Below are 20,813 nucleotides of genomic sequence, written 5' to 3' on the forward strand. Positions count from 1 at the left end.
TTTTACAATAGAAGCCGATGTAGGTGACAAACTCAGATGACACCTTTCTTCTTCATTGTTGTTTATTTGAATTGAGGTGCCACATTCGGGTTGAAAACCTTGAAAGAAAAGAATATTACGATTGATGCATGAAACAAACTTAAATTATCATGGCAATTAGTTCCTCAATGTATATTAAATAACCAAGGAATAGTATTCACCAAACACTAAAGAGCAAACCCACATGGCAAAAGCACAAGCTAAGCTAAATAGGCTAAGTTTAGGCTAGCATGGTTATGGCTCATCACATTTGAAGGCCACATGGTGCTTAGCATTGGCAATTAGCATTTAATGCAAGCATTAGCATGAACTTAGCATTGAAAATTAATATTTAATGCTAGCATTAGCATGACATGCTAGTTGCTAAGCTTATATTTAGAGTAGCAAGAAGCTAATCGTACGAGGTTAGCATGTTAGCATTAGCATAATTGATAGGTGAATAGCCTACCTAGGATACATGGAGTAAAGCAGAATTATTGATATTTTGTAAACAAAAAAATTAAATACAAAAAAAGTGATAAAGGTACAAGTATATTATTATTATTATTATTTTTAATTAATGTATTTATTTTTTATTTATTTATTTTATTTTTTATAAATGAAAGTGTACCAAGTACTGATACCTGCTTTCCTATTTCGGCAGCAAAAAGGCATCAGGAAAAAAAAAAATCATATAAAGTTAAGGTACCTGAAAATATACTCATACTTAGCTACTGTAAAATATTTGTACTACATTGCATTACACCACTGAATAGAAGGATGTGATACTGGCTCATATTCGATTGTACAGCTGTACCTATTGAAGTGACCAGTTAGTGTGAACGACACTGTATGCGTAAGTTAACATCTGATGTCTTGTGTGCGCACACATAAACGTCCGCTGAGCACACAAACACACGGTGTCAAATATGTGAGCTATCCCGGCCGGGCCAACCTCTCAAAGGGGGCTGTTGTCCTTTTGGTCTGCTCGCGAGCCACATCTCCACATCCTGCCATCACGGGCAGAGGGATGATCGGACAAATAGTCAAAGAGCAACGACATTCCTCATCGCTGCTAGGTACACACTAAGGGGTAGGTTCACTACCGCCAATAGCGCAAAATATTGCACCACAACTGCACCCGTAGTCTGCGCCCAGTTACCCACCTATTCACTAAGGATATTGCTCTGATCACAGACCGGCGCAAACACGCCCACAAAACTGACATATGGGCGTACGGTATGCATCTGGCATGTAAGAATGATTGTAAAATGTGCCCCCCAACCCCACCGCCATTGCCGATCAGCCCAGGTTACGTTATGTGTCGTAAACCGACATATAGAAAAATGTCCCCCCTCCCTCTCTCTCTCCTCTCTGCGATATCTGCCTGAGCAGGACGGGCTCTCCATGCCACCATGCACTGCTGTCATGTCAAGTTTACACCAGCCTTCCATTAACGTTATTTGCGTCACGCTATTAGCGTTGGCGTTAGTGAATTCAACACTGTATATCAATGAGTCTCATTTGCATTAGAGTGGACATATTATGCGCTAAATGTATGAAAATTACCTAATTTACATACGCGTAAATACCACCGGCGCACCGGGGCGCAATCTGGTTGGCAGAGCCCTTAGTGACGGATTTCCCAATCTGCGCGTGTTTAGTGAATTAGGTGCTCCTGGATTGCTCCATTTTTACCGGTTAGCATTGCGCAAAGGTTGCGCAAATCTTTAGTGAATATACCCCTAAGGGCGTTTTTTTTTTTTAACTTCACCAAATAATTCCTTGGATTCTTTGATCGGCCAGTTGTAGCTGAGCTGAATTCATAAAGCTCAACTAAAACTGGCCAATGGAACACTTTCCTGTCATGGTCACTCAGGGGCCATTGTTAAGTGTAGTAGTTCACATAGTTGACTTGGCGAGGGATCCAACAGCATTTAAAGCAGGGGTTGAGGGGTTTGTTTTTGTCTCGTATCCATTCATAGCTAAACCGCTGGCAACAAAAATGAGTACACGCCGAAATAAAAATGTCCAAACTGAGCACGGTCCATCATTTTCCCGCCCCCGTGTCATGTGACTCATTAGTGTTACAAGTTCTCAAAGTGTGAATAGGGAGAAGGGGAGGTCCAATCTTCCCCGTGCACGGTAACACGGTGCACGGTGATGGCGAGACGACTCCGGTCAAACCAGTCGAGGAGCTGTAAGCAGCTGTGCGCTGACAAACCGCGACCTCTCACCCGTTAGAAAAGAAAACAGTCAGCATGTTATCATTGTGACAGCTCACCGTAACCTTTTAAGCGTGCAGGCGGTGATCCGTGTTTGTTGCGTTCATGCGTCACCTTGGTTAGGTCATAAATGGAGCCTCGTTGGAATGGGCGAGTCACACTTTGTTTGGATAGTATAAGGTTACTTTGAGCTACTGCTGGCCTGCTATGGTGGGCTGATGCCAGCGTCTGTCATCCACATGGCTAGTCGGCTAAATGTTTGGTTATATGTACGTTGACAATTGATATGGTTTTTGCCAAAACTGCTCCAACAAAACTGAAGGAATGATGAATTATAGACACAATCGACCAAGTTAGTACGATATTAGTAACCCGAAAACACCATACGCCTAGACTGGCCATAGATATTAACGCACGTTTTATTCCCGACTCAGGGTCCTACACAATGACTGGCTTCTGTTCTCATGAGTCCCACGTGTCTACTTTGATCCAGGTTCTGAAGTTGACTGGCTGGAACTGTGTTTGGCTCCTGGACTTTCCTGTCTACAAGAGCATGAGTCGCCAGTTCCATTCCAAACACACAGCAAGTGCTTTGTTTTTGCCTTGATGATGACTCATGGATCTGGTCTGGATTTTGCATCAAAAGCACAACCAACCCATTTGTGTGGAGGAAAGAATGCGATAGTGCAAGTCATGCAGCGTAGGCTATTATTATTATTATCTCCCTGAAAGAGGTTGTTTCTACTTACTTTGCTTTTTCTGTTTCTTACAGAGGCTGCATGTAGACCAACATGTATTACTATCACCAAAACAGCATTTAAAAAAAATAAAAAAATTAACAAAAAAAATTGAATTATTCCTGAGTTTATGTAGAACAACAATTCAATTATTTTCAGATCTTCCTAAAGTTCAAGAGGTGCCATGTTGAACTTTCACTGAGCAATATGAGAGAGTGAGAGGTGTAATATCGAATTTAACACACCCGCTTCCGGTTTGTCGCGCTTGTTTATCTTGAGAGGCAACAATAGACTTGTGGTTTGTCAAGTGAGGTCAGAGGGTGGTGTGAGAAGTTGAAGAAAGTGTCGCAGGGAGGAAAAATCATTATATTTGTGCAGAAGGGGGGTGACTCGAAATGGATTTTCAGGCCAGTGGCGTGTTCCTCACCTCATTCCTCTCTTCCTGTCTGTCTGAGAAGCAGCAGATGAGGATTTCCATGTGTGCAGGTTTGTGCACGTGGGTGTTGATTCGCACTCCATTTTGTTTTCTAGTTTCACAGATGTTGTTCAATGTTTTTCAATAAAACTAATTTGAACACTGAAGGTGCCTGGTTAGTGGTTATTATGAAAAAAAATAAAGAATTGGGATAGGCAAGAATCGAGATTGGCAGGTCAGACTTTTTTTTTTTTTTTTTTTTTAAATCGGGGATCGGTGCACTTTTACTTCATGCTATTTTTTTTTTTTTTTTTACAGGCGTTTTGGATCAGCAACAGAGTCTGTTGTCAGCATTCTCGCTCATAATGAAAGTACTCAAGGTTAAACTTGAACGCACTTACACTACAGTACCTGTAGTGTAATGTAGGTGTGCGTGCATGAGGACAAAATAAGGAAGTGAATGATGCTGACGTTTCAGTTCGGGCCCAGACAGGGGGAAGTTTCAGCATTGCTGCCGATTGGTACATGACCGGGGAAAATAAAAAATAAAAAAATCTCAAGATCATGTGATGTAAAATGAAAAGTAAGCCATAAAGGAGCTTGATTTCAGTTCCTCAGAAAAATGGTCCAGCTTTAATCATTTCAGACTTGCATTTTTTCTGCTAGGCATTATTGTATTTATTTATTTTTTTATTTAACTGATTTTGACTCTTTTTGACTCCTCTCATATTTGTATTTGTTATAATGGACACCAGGATATTATGGCTCTAACGTGTAACTTCCCAAGCTTATATGTAACATTTTGTTTAACATGAACATCGTGCAAATCAACTTGTGATTGGTTAGCTAGGATCCAATCGTGAACCAGGAAGTGTTGACAAAATTATTTAATTTTTTATTGGCTTAAACACGCACATGTGTCATGTCCACTGCAATCATCGAAGGGTCCGAAGGGGTTTAAGTGAAAAATGTCTTCAGAGGCCATCACAATGTCATAGTGTTGTGTGTACTGCGAGGTTTGGATCCCAGATGCAGACACAAATAAGATTTTTCCCATTTATTCACATCGAGAGGCAGAAACCCAGAGAGACAGTCGTTAATAATCCAGCAACGAACACATTTCTCAGACTGTACCAACAGACAGTGAATCGCACTAAAGAATAGCATCACATAGGTCCAGACTCCACCTAAAGGATGAAAGGTTGACATCACGAACATCACGTATCGTACCTAAACAAACGCATAACAGGTCATGAACTCTGGCGCAGGCCATGACACAGAGTGTTTAGCAACTCTGCATCACAGTTCCGATGTTCAACGTTTGAATCCTAGCTTCGGCCATCTTGTGCGGAGTTTGCATGTTCTCTATTTGCTCCTTTTACAAATACATACAGTAAATTCTGTGGTTCATTGAAGACTGTAAAATTGTCCATGTGTGTAAATGTGCGAGGGAATGGTTACACTGTGCTATACTTCTTGACTTGGGAAATGCATTTCGAAAGTGTTTGGTCTTTTTGTACCTCATAATTGGCAGATGTACCCCACCTATCTTCTAAAATCAACAAGTGATTAAACGCGCTTTTAGCGCCCGATTATACATTTGAGGTGAAAGTGTCAAATCCTTCAAAATGACCATGTGCACCATCAAATTAATGCTAGATCCTAATCCTGGATGATAAGATAAACGAAATATGGCAAGAATTTGGATTCCACAACGTTTGGTTTGGGTTTAACAGCCATTGTGAGCTTTTTCTGGCTTTAAAGGAAGCAATGCAACATATTGCCATGCGACCATTTCTTCCCGTTGACGTCACCGTATGGTGCCACTTGATTAGGCTTTTCGATCGTCTGCGGCGTTTCCGCAAGACAGGAAAGAGAAAGCAGAAGGCAAAGCGAAAGTCTGCCGTCAGACGGCCAATGTCACATTCGACTCATCCGGGTTGCAGCGGCCAAACAGCTCGGAGAGATCTTCGTAGGACGAAGACAGCTGGTCAGTCTATAACATCAACTATATAGTCTCAATACTCTTGGAGTTGGTAAACTTTTTTGGGGACCTCTTAGCCCTAAAGCTAAGACATGGAAAAGAAGTTGGTTTTTAACAAAACCCCAAATTACAGCTCAGAGACTTGAGATCCAATATGAGTGGAATATTTGTCTGAAGTAAATTTGAGACCATTTCTGTTGTGGTTGAAGTAGTGTTAATTTTGTCTGCCATTTTGAAATTTCGTGTCAGTTTTAGTCCAATTTCAGTTACGCGTGTTATTTTCTAATTATAGTTCGTCAACTGCATCCCTTTTTTTTTTTTTTTTAAATCTAGCATTTTAGTCTTTATTTTAGTCCAAGAAAACGTAATTTTATTCGTCTCGTTTTAGTCAACAAAAACTGTCAACATTTTAGTATAGTTTTAGCCTGGACAATCATTAAATTAATAAACCTTTTCGGATCTCAAACCATTTCACAAAAAAATTTCTCATCTTTTTGATAAAAAAAACAACAACTTCACACACATTTACAGTGGCTACTATTGCTCGATGCTACGAGCTAGTAAGTTAGCCAGCATTAGTTAGCAGTCGCATTAACATTATTGTTGAAACATTATAGCCGTTGGATTAATGTTAAAGCGATACTTCACTTATTTAGCCCATTATAGCAATAAAAAGTTAATATTTTGTCCATAATTAATTTGATACTTTCATTATTTTTCAAGTACAAATAGTACCTTTAAAAACAAATTTTGCAACTTGCTGTCGACTGAAAATGACATCACAGCTCACCTGTTTTCTGGGTTTGGTCATGTGACATTCACAAGCTGAGCTGTGATTGGTTACCTGAGCCCTTGTGATGTCATTTTCAGTCGACAGCAAGTTGCAAAATGTGTTTTTAAAGGTACTATTTGTACGTGAAAAATAATGAAAGTATCAAATTTATTGTAGGCAAAATAATGTTTGACTGCCAAAAATGGCTAAATAAGTTAAGTTATAACTATAATTTACTTTTTTTTTTTTACCTTTCATCATGAATCCACCTCTTGTCTGTCCCATGTATTTGTGTCAAATGACAGTGTCACAGACGTGACAGATTAGCAGAGACAAGATTTTACAAAATCATATCATTTTCGTCTCGGTTTTGTTCATAAACTAAAATGTCCATAGATTTTAGTCCAGTTTTTATTAAGTGAACGACATATTCATCTTGTATTTTCTTAGTTGATGAAAATGCATACTGATTTAGTCCCAGTTATTGTTTATTAATGGTTTTAGTCTAGTCTAGTTTCAGTCCGGTGAAAAATGTGTGTTGACGAAATGATTTTTGTATTGTTTTTGTTGACGAAATTAACACTAGATTGAAGCTGTAATAAAATTGGATTTTTCAGACATCTCTCCTCATGGACGCAAACGAGACAATGTTCCAAGGCAACGGCAGCAACCAGACTTGCTCCCGCGACAATGTGGCGAAGACGGTGGTTTTCCCCGTCCTCTACTCCGTCCTGTTCCTTGCCGGGCTGGCGCTCAACGGCCTGGCGGTGTGGGTTTTCCTGCGCATCCCATCGCGCTCCCATTTTGTCATCTACCTCAAGAACGTCGTGGTCGCCGACGTCGTCATGACTCTCACGTTCCCTTTTAAGGTGAGGGAACAAAGAAATTCTTTCATGCGGGATTAAAAGATAGATGAAAGTCACTGAAAGTTCCGTAACATATTGTCCGATATATATTTGGGAAATTTCAAGAGCAAAATTTTGAGACCAAGGTTTAACTTTATGGCCATAATTCCAAATAAAACATCTAGAAAAGCCTCCGAGATCTGATGAAATTGATTTGGGCTCAATCAGAGGCACTGGTGGCAAATGTGTGCTGGGAATTCTGAAAGAGGGTGTGCACACTTATGCAACAACTTTATCTCATTCTATTGTTAGCTTCCCCTCTCAATAAGAATGCATTTTGCATTTTTGGATGAAAAATGGGGAAAGAAATCTTGACAAAAAGATGAAGAAATATTTAATAATAATAATAATAATAATCATCATCATCATCCATCCATCCATCCATCATCCATTCATTTTCTTGACCGCTTATTCCTCACATCATCATAATTAATTATTATGACATATTTAATAATAATTATTATTATTATTATTGTTATTAGCATTATAAATTAATAATAATAATGATAATAATAATAATAATAATTATTATTATTATTGTTATTGTTATTTTTAATTATTATTGTTGTTGTTATTGATAATAATAATAATAATAATAATAAATAAAAAATATTATTATTATTACTATTATTATTATTATTATTATTATTATTATTATTATTATTATTATTATTATTATTATTATTATTATCCTGTATGTAATGGATGTATGGCCAATCCACATTCCATTGTGTCGGTCGACGAAAGTTAGGTCTGAACCTTTGCACTCTGAATTTGTGTGTCACCGCAGGTGTTGTCAGACTCCAACATGGCCTCCACTGGCCTACGAATCTTCGTGTGCCGGGTCTCCTCGGTGCTCTTCTATCTGACAATGTACATCAGCATCCTCTTCTTCGGCCTGATCAGCGTGGACCGCTGCCGGAAGACCCTGTCGCCGTTCACGGGCACCACCGCCAAGCGTCTGTACCGCAGGAAGCTCCTGTCCGCCGCGGTGTGGATGGTCCTTCTGGCGCTCTGCGTCCCCAACGTGATGCTCACCGGCAAGCGGCCGCGCTCGCCACACTTCAAGTGCAGCGACCTCAAGGACCGGGCGGGTCTTTTCTGGCACGAGGTGGTCAACCACGTGTGTCAGGTTATCTTCTGGGGGAACCTGTTGATCGTGATCACGTGCTACACCCTCATCACCAAAGAGTTGTACAAATCGTACTCGCGCAGCAAGGCCGCCGGAGGCCCCGATTCGTGCGGCTCTTCGGCCAAGCGGAATCAGCGGGCGAAGAGGAAGATGAACGCCAACGTCTTCCTGGTCCTGGCCGTGTTCTTCGTGTGCTTCGTGCCGTTCCATTTCGCCCGCGTGCCGTACACGATGAGCCAGACGCGCGGACTCCTCTTCGACTGCCGACTCAAGCTCTTCTTCTTCCAGCTGAAAGAAAGCACGCTCTTCCTGTCCTCCCTCAACTCGCTCCTGGACCCGCTCATCTACTTCTTCCTCTGCAAGTCCTTCAGGACCACCTTGTTCAAGACCCTCAGGCTGGCCCCCGGCACCTGCAGCCGGCTTCTGGACAGGAGTTCGGACGCCGATTCTTGCAGTGTTGCCCTGTGAGTGATGTGAGCGTCAGGCTGTCGAGGCCTTCTGCAGAACAACTTCCACTCCAATATTTGTTCCATGTAGTGTTGATTTGATGTGCCGTTTTTAAATTTAGTCTCAGTTTTAGTACAATTTCTATCATACTTGTTGAGTTTTTATCATAGTTTGATTTAGTCAACTATTAGGCTATAAGTCGAGCAATTTAGTCTTTATTTTAGTCCAAGAAAACAATTTTATTCGTCTAATTTTAGTCAACAGAAAATGTCAATGTTTTAGTCTAGTACCCTTGCATGACCCGAGTCATGACAGTAAACATAACCCTTACATGACCCTAGTCACAGTAAGCATAACCCTTGCATGACCCAATCATGACAGTACCCCCCAAAGGACGCCTCCTGGCGGACCCTGAGGCTTAAACATAAACCTTATATAGGCTTATATAGACAGTGAATCGATCTGATTGGTCGTGGATAGACATGTGAGTAACAGGACTGACATGGAATTATCTGATTGGCTGTTGACTTGATAAAGAGATTAAAGATTCCTGACATCACATAGCTTCTGACATCACATAGCATATTACCAGTTGAAACTAGATGCCGGTTACATCAGTTCAAAACAGACACTTGACCTCACGGTCATGACCCGCACATAACCCTTGCATGACCCTAGTCATGACAGTAAACAACCCTTACATGACCCGAGTCACGACAGTAAGCATAACATAACCCTTACATGACCCTAGTCATTACAGTAAGCATAACCCTTGCATGACCGTAGTCATGACAATAAACATAACCCTTACATGACCCTAGTCATCACAGTAAGCATAACCCTTGCATGACCCTAGTCATGACAAGTTTTAGTCAGCAGGTAATATTGAACATTTCCATTTAATTTGTTCCATGTAGTGTTGATTCAATCCGCCATTTTTAAATTCTCAGTTTTAGTCCAATTTCAATCACACTTGTTAGTTTTTAATCAGAGTTAGTCAACCTCATTGGCTGACTGGTTAGCACATCCGCCTCCCAGTACTGAGGACGCAAGTTCGAGTCCGGGCTCCGGCCTTCCTGGGTGGAGTTTGCATGTTCTCCCTGTGCCTGCGTGGGTCTTCTCCAGGTACTCCGGTCTCCTCCCACATTCCAAAGACATGCATGGCAGGTTAATTGGGCGCTCCGAATTGTCCCTCGGTGTGCTTGTGAGTGTGGATGGTGGTTTGTGTCTGTGTGCCCTGCAATTGGCTGGCAACCAGTCCAGGGTGTACCCTGCCTACTGCCCAAAGCCAGCTGAGATAGGCTCCAGCACCCCCCGCGACCCTTGTGAGGAATAAGCGGTCAAGAAAATGGATGGATATATATATATATATATATATATATATATATATATACAAAGTGAACATACTACAGTATTTATGAAGCAATAATAGTACAGTAATATGACGTTAAAATGCTTTAGAGCGCGTTTGAGTCCAAATGCACATGCAAGTCTTTTTTTTTTTTTTTTTTTTATCTTAAATTGAAGGCTTTTTCAATTATACTGAATGAATGTATGCCAAAATTGGTTTTAAAAGCATCTCACCCATTCAACTTGTGGTTCAATTTAGTTGTATTTGTATTCTAGGGTGTTGTTCAAACCGGATGTGGAGCCACTGCCCTCCAGTGGCTAAGGAAGGGATTACATAGCAGGTCATTTTCAGGTCACTATCTTTTCATGAGATAGTGGAAGAATTATTAAATGTAGCAATATTGAGTATGTTTTCTTTTATTACCCCTAAAACACATAACAGTGTTAACATTCTAAAGTATGCAATGCTATTCATAATAATGAATAATTCATGTTAAATGGAGGAACTGCCTATACTGTACATATTTCTGAGTGTCGTTTTAAGCAAACTTGAGTCATTACCATTTGGTGGTTCCATTTCAGTGCTTGGAAATTTGTGTTTGGGTGAAGAAGCTCTTTTCACATCACATTGTGCATTGTGGAGATACAGCATAATCCAGGTGAGGTCTTCTGCATATTATTGCAAGTATGTCGTAGTGTAATCAAATGTAAATACAAACGGTAACAACAGCAATAAACACATTACAAAGTGAGCAGATTAATCTTTGTAAAAACAGTTTGGTTTCATACAACTCTTCTATTCAATTTCATTCAATCCATGATGATAATAGCAAATTAATTGAATTGAATCTAAATGCTATTGATATGCTATAAGTCCATATTCAGTGCAATAAAAAATCCTGGTTGGTGCATTTTGTCCTTCTTTTTGTGGGAGCGACACAAATTGGACATAAAAACTGGATTATAAAATTTCTTCTCTGACAGCAGAAATTTTATGATGCTATTGTAAAAGCTTATTGCGCTGTATAGTTTTCATTTTGATCTTTTTTTTTTATATATTTTTTTTGCAATCAGGTTTACAATAGAGAAGGGGGAGAGAAAATTGCACGCTCTTTTATTTGACTTCTGTTGTTGCTTTCAACACCTACCTAACTTTTTAATTGCATAAACAAGACAATGGGTCACGTTTTGAGGCTAATGTACGGAGGAATACACGAGGATGGATTTAAACTACAATAAATTTGGAACTTTAACCTCAGGTTGGATTCTGACTTATCTATTTTCTCTCATCATAACTAACAGTGTTGATGAAGAAAATGAATTCCAACACATGCAGCTTAACTTCATCTATAATTATTCATTTTTACTGCCCTCTGGTGGACAACTAATAATGTAAACAGTTTAACCATTACCAGGAAAGGACAAAAATATTGAGCTACTATACATTTTTAATTTTTCCAATCTGACGCTTGATATCATCTACAAGTGTGATGGAAGACTGCATGCACGTTATTAGGTAAACTTGCACAAGCCAAATATCCCCCCCCCATAGCACTTTCGCTTCTCTCTGTGATGTACCCACAATCGTGGCGGACGACGAGGCACTCTACGGCGGTCACAGCAGTCCAAAGATCCCAGTCCACATGCTAGCTGTCAAGTTGGACTTTTTCAAGAAAATATCCTCTGCCCTACTCGCTCTACCACCTTTGATTGTGTGCTGCGCATGCACTCACTGCAGACAACGAGGGGCTCGAGAACTGAGGTCTACGCGTTAGTCAAGTCGGACAGTTTTTTTTTTTTTTTTTTCTCCTCCTCGTTCCTTTGAGTGATGTGTGCAACTCAGGGCTAGCAATGTAAGATGATGCAGATGGTCATATATATATATATATATATATATATATATATATATATATATATATATATATATATATATATATATATATATATATATATATATATATATATATATATATATATATATATATATATATATGTATATATATATATATATATATATATATATATATATATATATATATATATATATATATGTATGTATTCATCTTAGCGTGGATTGTAAACATAGAATGCCAAAACATGCCTTGTGAGAATTAAACGGCACTAAAAAAAAAAACTAGCCACCAGAGGGTGCTCAAATGGAAATCAACCTGTTTTTTTGTTTTTGTTTTTTTTTAAACAGATGAGCTGCTTTTAATATCATGACATGACGATGATGATATATTGTGGCAGTTTTAATATTTTTTGTTGATATTGCCGGTATCGTTACATCCCTAGTTCTTACTCTGTGTGTTTTAGTCAGCAATGATCTTGAAAGATGCATTAAAAAAAACAAATCTATGCTTTGCATGGATTGCTTTTTTATGTGTCTTGGTAACTTGAGCAACTTTTACAGGCAAAAAGGTTTTGTATGCGCAAGTGTGCCTAAAATTGTGGCTGCTGGAGATAGTATATCTTATTTATTAATAAGTTAACACAAGATTGTTTTTTTTTTCTCTGCTGTTGGTGGGGGTCACCTCAAAACAAGCCTCAGCATGATGCAAATGATGAGCACGGATGTTGCTCACTTAGGTTTCCTGTTGTTTCCTGTCAGGCTTTCTTTTAATAGTGGGCTTGTCCTAGTGCTGTTTTAATGGTTCAAAACAAAACAAAATGGAGAAAAATGTGTTAAAAATGAATTTGTGTTTACTAAGTTTCTTATTTCTCATTTGTGCACACGTTTGTGTATTTGCTCGTTAGGAAAGTTAAAATGAGTGGTGTTTCTCAATCAAGCGTGACTTTGTGATTGCTCGCCTGTGAGGCCTGTGAGTCAACTGCGGGGTTATTAAAGTGTCATACTTTGAATGAAGGGGGTCATTTCTTCGCATATGTTGTAAGGGAGTCTTATTTAAGTGCAACTTGAAAAAAGGGTACATGTTTACGTGTGCGCTCAATGTGACGTTTGAGAATTACGCTAACAATGTGTTTTCCTTCTTCGTGTTTTTACTTTTACGGAAACACCGTCTGAGGAAACGATGCTTTCACGTAACCAGTGTTTTAACTGGAAAAAAATGAGTGCTAGTACTCCCCTAAAGTATATATATATATATATATATATATATATATATATATATATATATATATATATATATATATATATATATATATATATATATATATATATATATATACATATCGATACCGCTCCCGATACCGATTCCCAGCTTTGCAGTATCGGCCGATACCGATACCATACCGATACTTAAGTTTTTTTTTTTTTTTCCTCAACATGAAAAAGCTGTCCTGCCATTGGTTGAGAGCATTCAAGGGCCAATAGGATATCTTGGATATGCTGGATCCAAAATCCTATATTAGCCTTGGAATTAATGGTATCAGCATGTTACTTGTGAGTAGTCACCGATACCGAGACCACTGTTTTAATGCAGTATCGGCACCTCTGCCGATACCAGTATCGGTATCGGAACAACACTACATATAACTTAACATTTATCCCAGTTTCAAACCCTAACTTGGGCTTGAAACGCTACTTGAAACCCCTTGAAACCTTACATTGAAAGTTGAAATCTCACCAGGGGCGGCGCTAACAGCTGAAATCATGGAGCCATGCCAACCCTCATTTCAAATCGACCCTAACCCTGATTTGAAACCAGAATCCTGGCTTGAAACCCAACTTTGAGGGGCTTGCGGCCTAACCCTATTCCCAGCGCTAAAACACCAAAAGAGGAAACATAATGAGGATGTGTGAAAAGTTGAGAAGTTAAATGACGAGCTGTACTGTATACAGTGAACGCGTGCGTGAACCACCCGTCATAGAGTCGCTGAATGTGAAAATGAAGTTCGCACGCCCGCCTCCCCCTCCACCTCGTGTGACCGTGAGCGTGTGAATGAGGCCGTGCAACATTGTAAAGCACTTTTAATATCCAAAGGAGCCGTATAAACGCACTCAGGTTTATTCAGCAAATGGTGTTAAAGCAGGAAAATGTCAACATTTCATTTATTTCAGGTCTCCCACGGTAACCATAAAAGAAAATAAAGGTAACATCTTTACCGTAAAAAAAAAAAACGTCTTTATAGGCTTCTTTTTTATTGGGACAAAGTCATTAGTTTGTGCGAATTATGCAAAAAAAAAAAAAAAAAAAAAGGAGCATATTGTGTGTGGCTAATTTATTGCAAGCTTAACATTCAGAAGTGAAAGCACCTGGGGGGCAATCGCCTGACAGGTGGCTGCACTTGTGGACTAGACACTGCGGTAAACACAACACAGATGACAAAGATGACTCATTTTGGTTTTGTTTACACGAAATATGCTTCAAAGGGCATTCACCACCCCCCCCCCCCCCCCCCCATTTATTTTTTAACTCATTGATTGGTATCAAAATCCTAAACCTAGCACTTAGCCCAAAGAAAGACAAATTTGAAAACTTATACTTACTCCAGTCCTTCTCAAATAGGGAGGCGGGTCATTGCACATCCACTACAGTCAGTAGGTGGCGCTCTTATTGTCAAGGAGTGTTAATTCTTCTACAAAGATGTACTTACAACAATTTTATAGAAAATTGTACTTTTTAGAGTTGGGTGTGGGGGTTGGGGGGGCTAATGGGTGGTATTTTCTTCTTTGTGGGGCGGCATGACATAAAATAACTGAGAAGCCTCAAACACTATAAGCGAAGTGCGCATTAAGTTTGGCATATGCGACGGGAAAAATGAGGTTATACCAATTACCCTATCAATTTGAATGAGATTAGAGTGGTGACAATCTTTGCGTAACTGTACACTTTAAAGCTTCCAAGTCAATTTCCCCGATGTCAGTAAACCACATGCTATGCTTGTTAATAAAAAACAGCAACTTTCTAGAGGTTGAAACGTTTCTATCAGAGCCGATTCCATTGGATCCAATTCATTTTCAATGACTGTTTGGTAGTTTCGACTACCCACAATGCACCACGTCAGTGAAGTCGGGGTACTTTTTTTTTTTCCCGACTTTGTAATGTGGCATTTCCGATTTCAAGGGGGCGTTCCCGTACACTCTTCCTGGTTTGAACTTGGAAAAGTCCGACTTCCAAACATCCTTGAATGCAGCATAATTCCGGAGGGCACTAGCTAAGGTGTATTAGCTTGTTGAGGTTTCAAAACGGCAAAATTATACATTGAATATATAGTGCAGGGATTCCTCGAGTTAAGGCGCATTCGACCTAAGGCGTTTCGTCTTTACAACGGTTACACCTGGTCCGCCATTTTGGCCGCAGTGTTTTCCCCTCGTCCGATATTTAGCCCTTAGCTAGTGCTAGCGCTTGTGCACTTGTGGGAGTATCTTTGGCTTTTTCGCCTTCTTTTTTTCCACATCTTGTCCCCAAAGAAGAAGAAAACGACGTCTTCTATCAATGTTGGTCCAGCCAAAAGAAAAGCAATTACCATGGAAACGAAGCTAAATATAATAAAAAGATCACAGAAAGAAGAGACACAGATGAAAATTAGCAAATACTTGGGCTTCAGTCGGACAGCATCTTATTTTTTTTATTTTAATATATTTTAGATTTTTTTTTTTAATGCAAATTATTTTGATGTAAATATTGACCTTAATGTGGAAATTTGACTTATGTTGAAATTCGGGTTACATCACTAGCGTAGGAATGGAACTCCGACGTAATTCGAGGACTCCCTGTATAATAGAAATACAGTGGATAATGATACATACTGTATATGTTGTTCAGCAAAATACAAGTTCTTCTTCACGTTCCTCAAGCCGCTGTGTTTTACACATCGCTGCTACTTCAAGTAGCAAACCGCAAAGTTAATTAAACCATCGCCCTGGGACCGCTTTTCAACGCCAGCATCTCTACAAGTCTCTCTTTTTTCCCCCCCCCATCTGCTATCATTCCTGGTCCTGATCCAACAAGCAAAGTCACACAGGAAATTACGCCTGTCATGTTCTCACAAAGCGCTCGTTTTATTTATAGAAGGTCGCAAAAGGGAGTCAAACTCTATAAAGCATCAGGAAGCAGTATTGTATATCAACACACATTTGCTGAGCATTTTAACATCCTAAAACCCACAGGCATCTTTTTTTTTTTGACTAGTCCGATGAGAAAAGAGAAGTGGGCTAGATGAGGGGGTGGGCAGCAGCTCCTCGGACCCTCAGCACGTTTGTGTTTGTCCGTCAACTGGCACGCACGAGCGCCAACAACAATCAGGAACAATCGAGACAGGAAGTGAGCGAGGAAAGTCTCTTTCACTCACAGGAAGCCTGGCACAGTTGTTTTTATTGTGGGGGGGGTTAGAGCTCCACACAACACACACACATCTTCAAGATAGGCGCATTTCAAGTGAAGAAGTAACGTATAAAACGCCAATACATGTTCAATTGGGTTTCCTCCGTTTGGCTAACTTCCTGTGGATAAGAGCGGAGAAAGCGGAATCGGATATTTCACTTCTTCCTTCTTCTGAAATATTGTGTTTTTTCACCCCCCCACCACCCCACCCCTCCCCATCATTGCCTTATATGTTCTTCTTCTTCTTCTTGTGCTGCACAGTCACATAGCACGGGACACAAGGTAAGAATTATTTCAATACGTCATCTTTAAAAAAATAAAAAAATAAATAAATAACTAGCATTTATGTGAAGTTACAAAAGTAATTAAGTTTCTTTTTTAAGTACAGGACAGTATAAGTTGGTTGCCATGGTAGCCGGTGCTTGGCAGTTGGCCTATGAGGTGTTCCCAAACAATACACACTAGAAAAGCATGATAGTGAAAGAAGATTGCTCATAAAATGTATCCATTATTTAATTTAACTCATACTTGAAGCAAATTTAAAACAATGGTGGATGTAATGGAAATCAAAACTAGAACTGAGGCTAATTTTAAAAATGGCAGACAAAATAAACACTAGTATGCGGTCATATGACCTTGTCATCTCCAGAAAAGCAAAATATGAACGGCTCGCTAGCCAACGCTTCCGTCAAGTGTGTCCGGGATATCAGCGTGACCTCGGTGGTGTTCCCCTGCCTGTACAGCATCCTCTTTGTCGTCGCCCTGTTGCTCAATTCGTTGGCGGCGTGGATCTTCTTCAGCATCCCCAGCAAGTCCACATTCATGGTCTTTCTAAAGAATGTGGTGAGTCCTTGAAATCATTTGCTCCCAATAACGTCTAAATACGTTTTTTTATGTTGTAAGTGTCCCAAAGACGTATTTATACGTTTTTTTGTTTGTTTTTTTTTTTTTAATGCTAGAGCATACAGAAGGCTTTGATGCAGCCTCTCAACTGCAAAGAACGGTTGCAGAAATGGTAGTTATTACACAAACGGCCAGCAGGTGGCAGCAGAGCAAAGGAGATCAACCAGGGCCATCTCGAAAAAAAAGCTAAATTACTTACAATTTTAAATAGATTTGTGAAAACTGATGAAACTTAGCTCTCTTCTAATGCTAATTGCTGCAAAACAGAAACAGATAGAATCATACTTTTTTTTCCTGATGAAAGAAGAGACTTTAATCTTTCTTCTGGCTTTTATAGCAATTGAACACAATATTCTGTGGACCTTGCAAAATCAGTCAAACTTCAGTAAAACAACCGGGAGAGAACGGGATTGCTTCTGTGAAAATGGTTGCGAGTGAATGAGTTAAGGTGGTCAAGGTTCGGCATGCAAAAGGAATCTATAAAGCACAACCTTGTGATCTTTTCAAACAACAGGTGGTGGCTGACTTGTTAATGACGTTGACCATCCCCCTGAGGGTCCTAAGCGACGCCGGCGTGGGTGCGGGTCCGCTGCGGGCCTTCCACTGCCGTTACTCGGCCGTTCTTTTCTACATCACCATGTACATCAGCATCATCTTGCTGGGCCTCATCAGCCTGGACCGCTACCTGAAGATAGTCCGGCCGTTCGGGAAGGGCGCCCTGCAGAGGGTCTGGGTGGGCCAGGCGCTGAGCGTGGCCGTGTGGGTGGTCATGTTGTCGTTGGCGCTGCCCAATGTGATTCTGAGCGACCAGCCGCCGCGATACTCCAACGGACGAGTCAAGTGCACCTCCATGAAGAGCCAGGCCGGCCTGGATTGGCACGAAGGATTCAACTACTTCTGTCAGGTATCCGTTAAACAGGAAGAATTCATCGTTCAGTCATGAGTCCTTTATTAGGTATACCAGCATATTATGATGTCTTCAAAATTCTGCCGTTAGAAATGTTCAGTTTTCTGGTCTATAGGTAAGGCACTAACTAAAATGGCCGACTTCCTGTGGGTTTTCGAGATGCGTTCTTGACAACATGATAATGCTAAATTTGCAGTTAGTTAGTTAGCTTTATTTTCTCGATATCTTGAAAAGAGCATGGGCCAAATAACACCATGTATGGGTGGTGTGTGCACTAAATATGTTGATTAATATTGCTGAACCTACAATCTTCTTTAGTTAGCTTGCTAGCCAGTTATCCACCTACATAGCTAGTTAACTCATTTGCTCCCAATAACGTGTAAATACGTTTTTTTATTTATTTATTTATTTATCTTTTACGTGTCCCAAAGACGCATTTATACGTTTTTTTGTTTTTGTTTTTTTTATGCTAGAGCATACAGAAGGCTTTGATGCAGCCTCTCAACTGCAAAGAACGGTTGCAGAAATGGTAGTTATTACACAAATGGCCAGCAGGTAGCAGCAGAGCAAAGGAGATCAACCAGGGCCATGTAGAAAAAAAATCTCAATTACTTACAATTTTAAATAGATTTTTGAAAACTGATGATACTTAGCTCTCTTCTAATGCTAATTGCTGCAAAACGGAAACAGATAGAAACATACTTTTTTTCCTGATGAAAGAAAAGACTTTAATCTTTCTTTTGATAGGTTCCATGCTTTTATAGCAATAGAACACAATATTCTGTGGGCCTTGCAAAATCAGTCAAAATCCAGTAAAACAGCCGGGAGCGAACGGGACTGCTTCACAATGGGTATCAGGTTCCACCAAGAGAGACCGGGAAAAAAAAAAAAAAAAAACATTTTCTTTGTGTTTCCCTGTAGGTGATTTTCTGGGGGACGCTGGCCCTGATGGTGTTCTGCTACACGTTCATTAGCAAGAAAGTCTACGAGTCTTACAAAGCCTCAAAGAGCAGCTCTCAGGCAGCCAGCCGCAAAACCAAAGCCAAAGTTTTCGTGGTGGTTGCCGTCTTCATCGTCTGCTTCGCCCCCTTCCACTTTGCGCGAGTTCCCTACACTCTGACGCAGACCCGCAACGCCATCAGCCAGTGCCGGGCGAAGAACGGGCTCTACGTGGCCAAGGAGACCACGCTGTGGATGTCGGCCACCAACGTGGTTCTGGACCCGCTCATTTACGTGTTCCTGTGCAGCGTGTTCAGGAAGAGACTCACGGCCACGCTCAGACGCAAGCCCCTCCCCAAGGGAGATTCCCCCACCGCCACATCCACGCAGCTGGAGATGTCACAAATGGCAAACAACAACAGAGTGGTGCACATTGGCCAACTCAAATAACACACTGGAACTATACAATATGTCCAATATGTACATAGGTCTAATATTTTGTTTTTGTATCTTATTAAATTTAAAAAACAACATAAAAAAAAATAAAAAAATAAATAAAAAAAAAACAGAAAAAAAAACTGCTTGTGATTCATTGGGGCGACTGGTCAAGCGTTAATATGTTGTCCAGTTTGGATAAAACTGCCACTATGGCAACATTCATGCTATTATCTTACGACCAGTATTGTGAACGAGTGTTAATTTCGTAAGAAAAAATAAATAAATGTCAAAACACATTTTTCACCAGACTAAAAATAGACTAGACGAGACTAATATATATGTATGTATATATATATATATATATATATATATATATATATATATATATATATATATATATATATATATATATATATATATATATATATTTTTTTTTATATATATATATATATATATATATAGACGTAAAATGGTTGTCCTGACTAAAATTAGATTAAAACATTGACAGATTTTGTTGACTAAAACTAGATGAACAAAATTGTGTTTTCTTAGACTAAAATAAAGACTAAAATGCTAGATTTATAGTCGACTAAAAATGGACTTCATAAAAATGAGATGAGGTTCTGACTAACTGTGATTAAAAACCAACAACAAAACTAACAGACTAGAATTGGACTAAAACTAAGGTTAAATTTGAAAATGGCAGACAAAATTAGCACTATTGTGAAGAAACGTTTTGTTTAACATATGTCAAGTCTAAACCACGCCCCTTGCTGCCTTCACAAAGGATGCTGATTGGTTCGTTCATTTTTTTGATAGGCAGAGTTAATGTAAAGGGAATGTAGTATGAAAAACTGACTTTTTCATTGCTTTCAAGACATTTGTGTGTCTCTGGAATGCCAGCCCAACTGCCACGTGTTAAATTATGCAGAGTCATCTTCCAATCTTCAGGTTTGTAGCACATAAACATACCATATGTTAGTAGTCACAACCGGTATGCGACCATTAGCACACACCACAGCAGAAAGGGGTGCGGTGAGCATTGCAATAAACAATTAAAAAAATAAATAAATAAAAAAAACACCTAACACTCCTTTTAATTTATGAAAAATAAAATGGCTACATATGTCTCTTTTAAAGCATAGCAAATCGGGTATAGGAAAATTGAATGGACAATAGATGCTGCAGGGTTTGCAGCAGATTATGACCACGCTGTTTGCCAAAATGTTTGCCAAGTCATTGGACGCACGATGTCAAGCGTACTCAGTGTCATTGTCAACTTCCTGATCTCTAATCTCCTTGAACCGACACTTTCTCTTCTGTCAACTTAAGAACATGTTGAGTCGGCACTTAT

The 20,813-nt window shown here is 39.6% G+C and overlaps 2 protein-coding genes across 3 annotated transcripts; both read left to right on the forward strand.

The window, feature by feature from the left end:
• Positions 1 to 5,281: 5,281 nt before the first annotated feature.
• p2ry12 (purinergic receptor P2Y12) lies at positions 5,282 to 11,243 on the forward strand. Its single transcript, XM_077541151.1, has 3 exons — positions 5,282 to 5,385; positions 6,769 to 7,020; positions 7,847 to 11,243. Exons 2-3 carry the CDS (start codon positions 6,781 to 6,783, stop codon positions 8,654 to 8,656), a joined length of 1,050 nt encoding a protein of 349 aa, XP_077397277.1. The 5' UTR covers positions 5,282 to 5,385; positions 6,769 to 6,780; the 3' UTR covers positions 8,657 to 11,243.
• A 5,303-nt stretch (positions 11,244 to 16,546) lies between these two features.
• p2ry13 (purinergic receptor P2Y13) lies at positions 16,547 to 19,558 on the forward strand. Of its 2 annotated transcripts, XM_077540618.1 has the most exons (4): positions 16,547 to 16,554; positions 16,922 to 17,115; positions 17,690 to 18,079; positions 19,004 to 19,558. In XM_077540618.1, exons 2-4 carry the CDS (start codon positions 16,933 to 16,935, stop codon positions 19,469 to 19,471), a joined length of 1,041 nt encoding a protein of 346 aa, XP_077396744.1. In that variant the 5' UTR covers positions 16,547 to 16,554; positions 16,922 to 16,932; the 3' UTR covers positions 19,472 to 19,558. The 2 variants fall into 2 exon arrangements, with proteins under 2 accessions (XP_077396744.1, XP_077396743.1); XM_077540617.1 differs by having other exon boundaries at positions 16,547 to 17,115.
• The last annotated feature ends 1,255 nt before the right edge of the window (positions 19,559 to 20,813 follow it).

Source organism: Festucalex cinctus, chromosome 13, assembly GCF_051991245.1.
Source record: "Festucalex cinctus isolate MCC-2025b chromosome 13, RoL_Fcin_1.0, whole genome shotgun sequence".
Classification (NCBI taxonomy): Eukaryota; Metazoa; Chordata; class Actinopteri; order Syngnathiformes; family Syngnathidae; genus Festucalex; species Festucalex cinctus.

Coding starts and splice junctions, on each gene's coding strand:
- p2ry13 (XM_077540617.1), top strand. CDS start 16,903: ATGACCTTGTCATCTCCAGAAAAGCAAAATATGAACGGCTCGCTAGCC. Junction 17,116..17,689: donor TGGTCTTTCTAAAGAATGTG/GTGAGTCCTTGA, acceptor TTCAAACAACAG/GTGGTGGCTGACTTGTTAAT. Junction 18,080..19,003: donor GATTCAACTACTTCTGTCAG/GTATCCGTTAAA, acceptor GTTTCCCTGTAG/GTGATTTTCTGGGGGACGCT.
- p2ry12 (XM_077541151.1), top strand. CDS start 6,781: ATGGACGCAAACGAGACAATGTTCCAAGGCAACGGCAGCAACCAGACT. Junction 7,021..7,846: donor CTCTCACGTTCCCTTTTAAG/GTGAGGGAACAA, acceptor GTGTCACCGCAG/GTGTTGTCAGACTCCAACAT.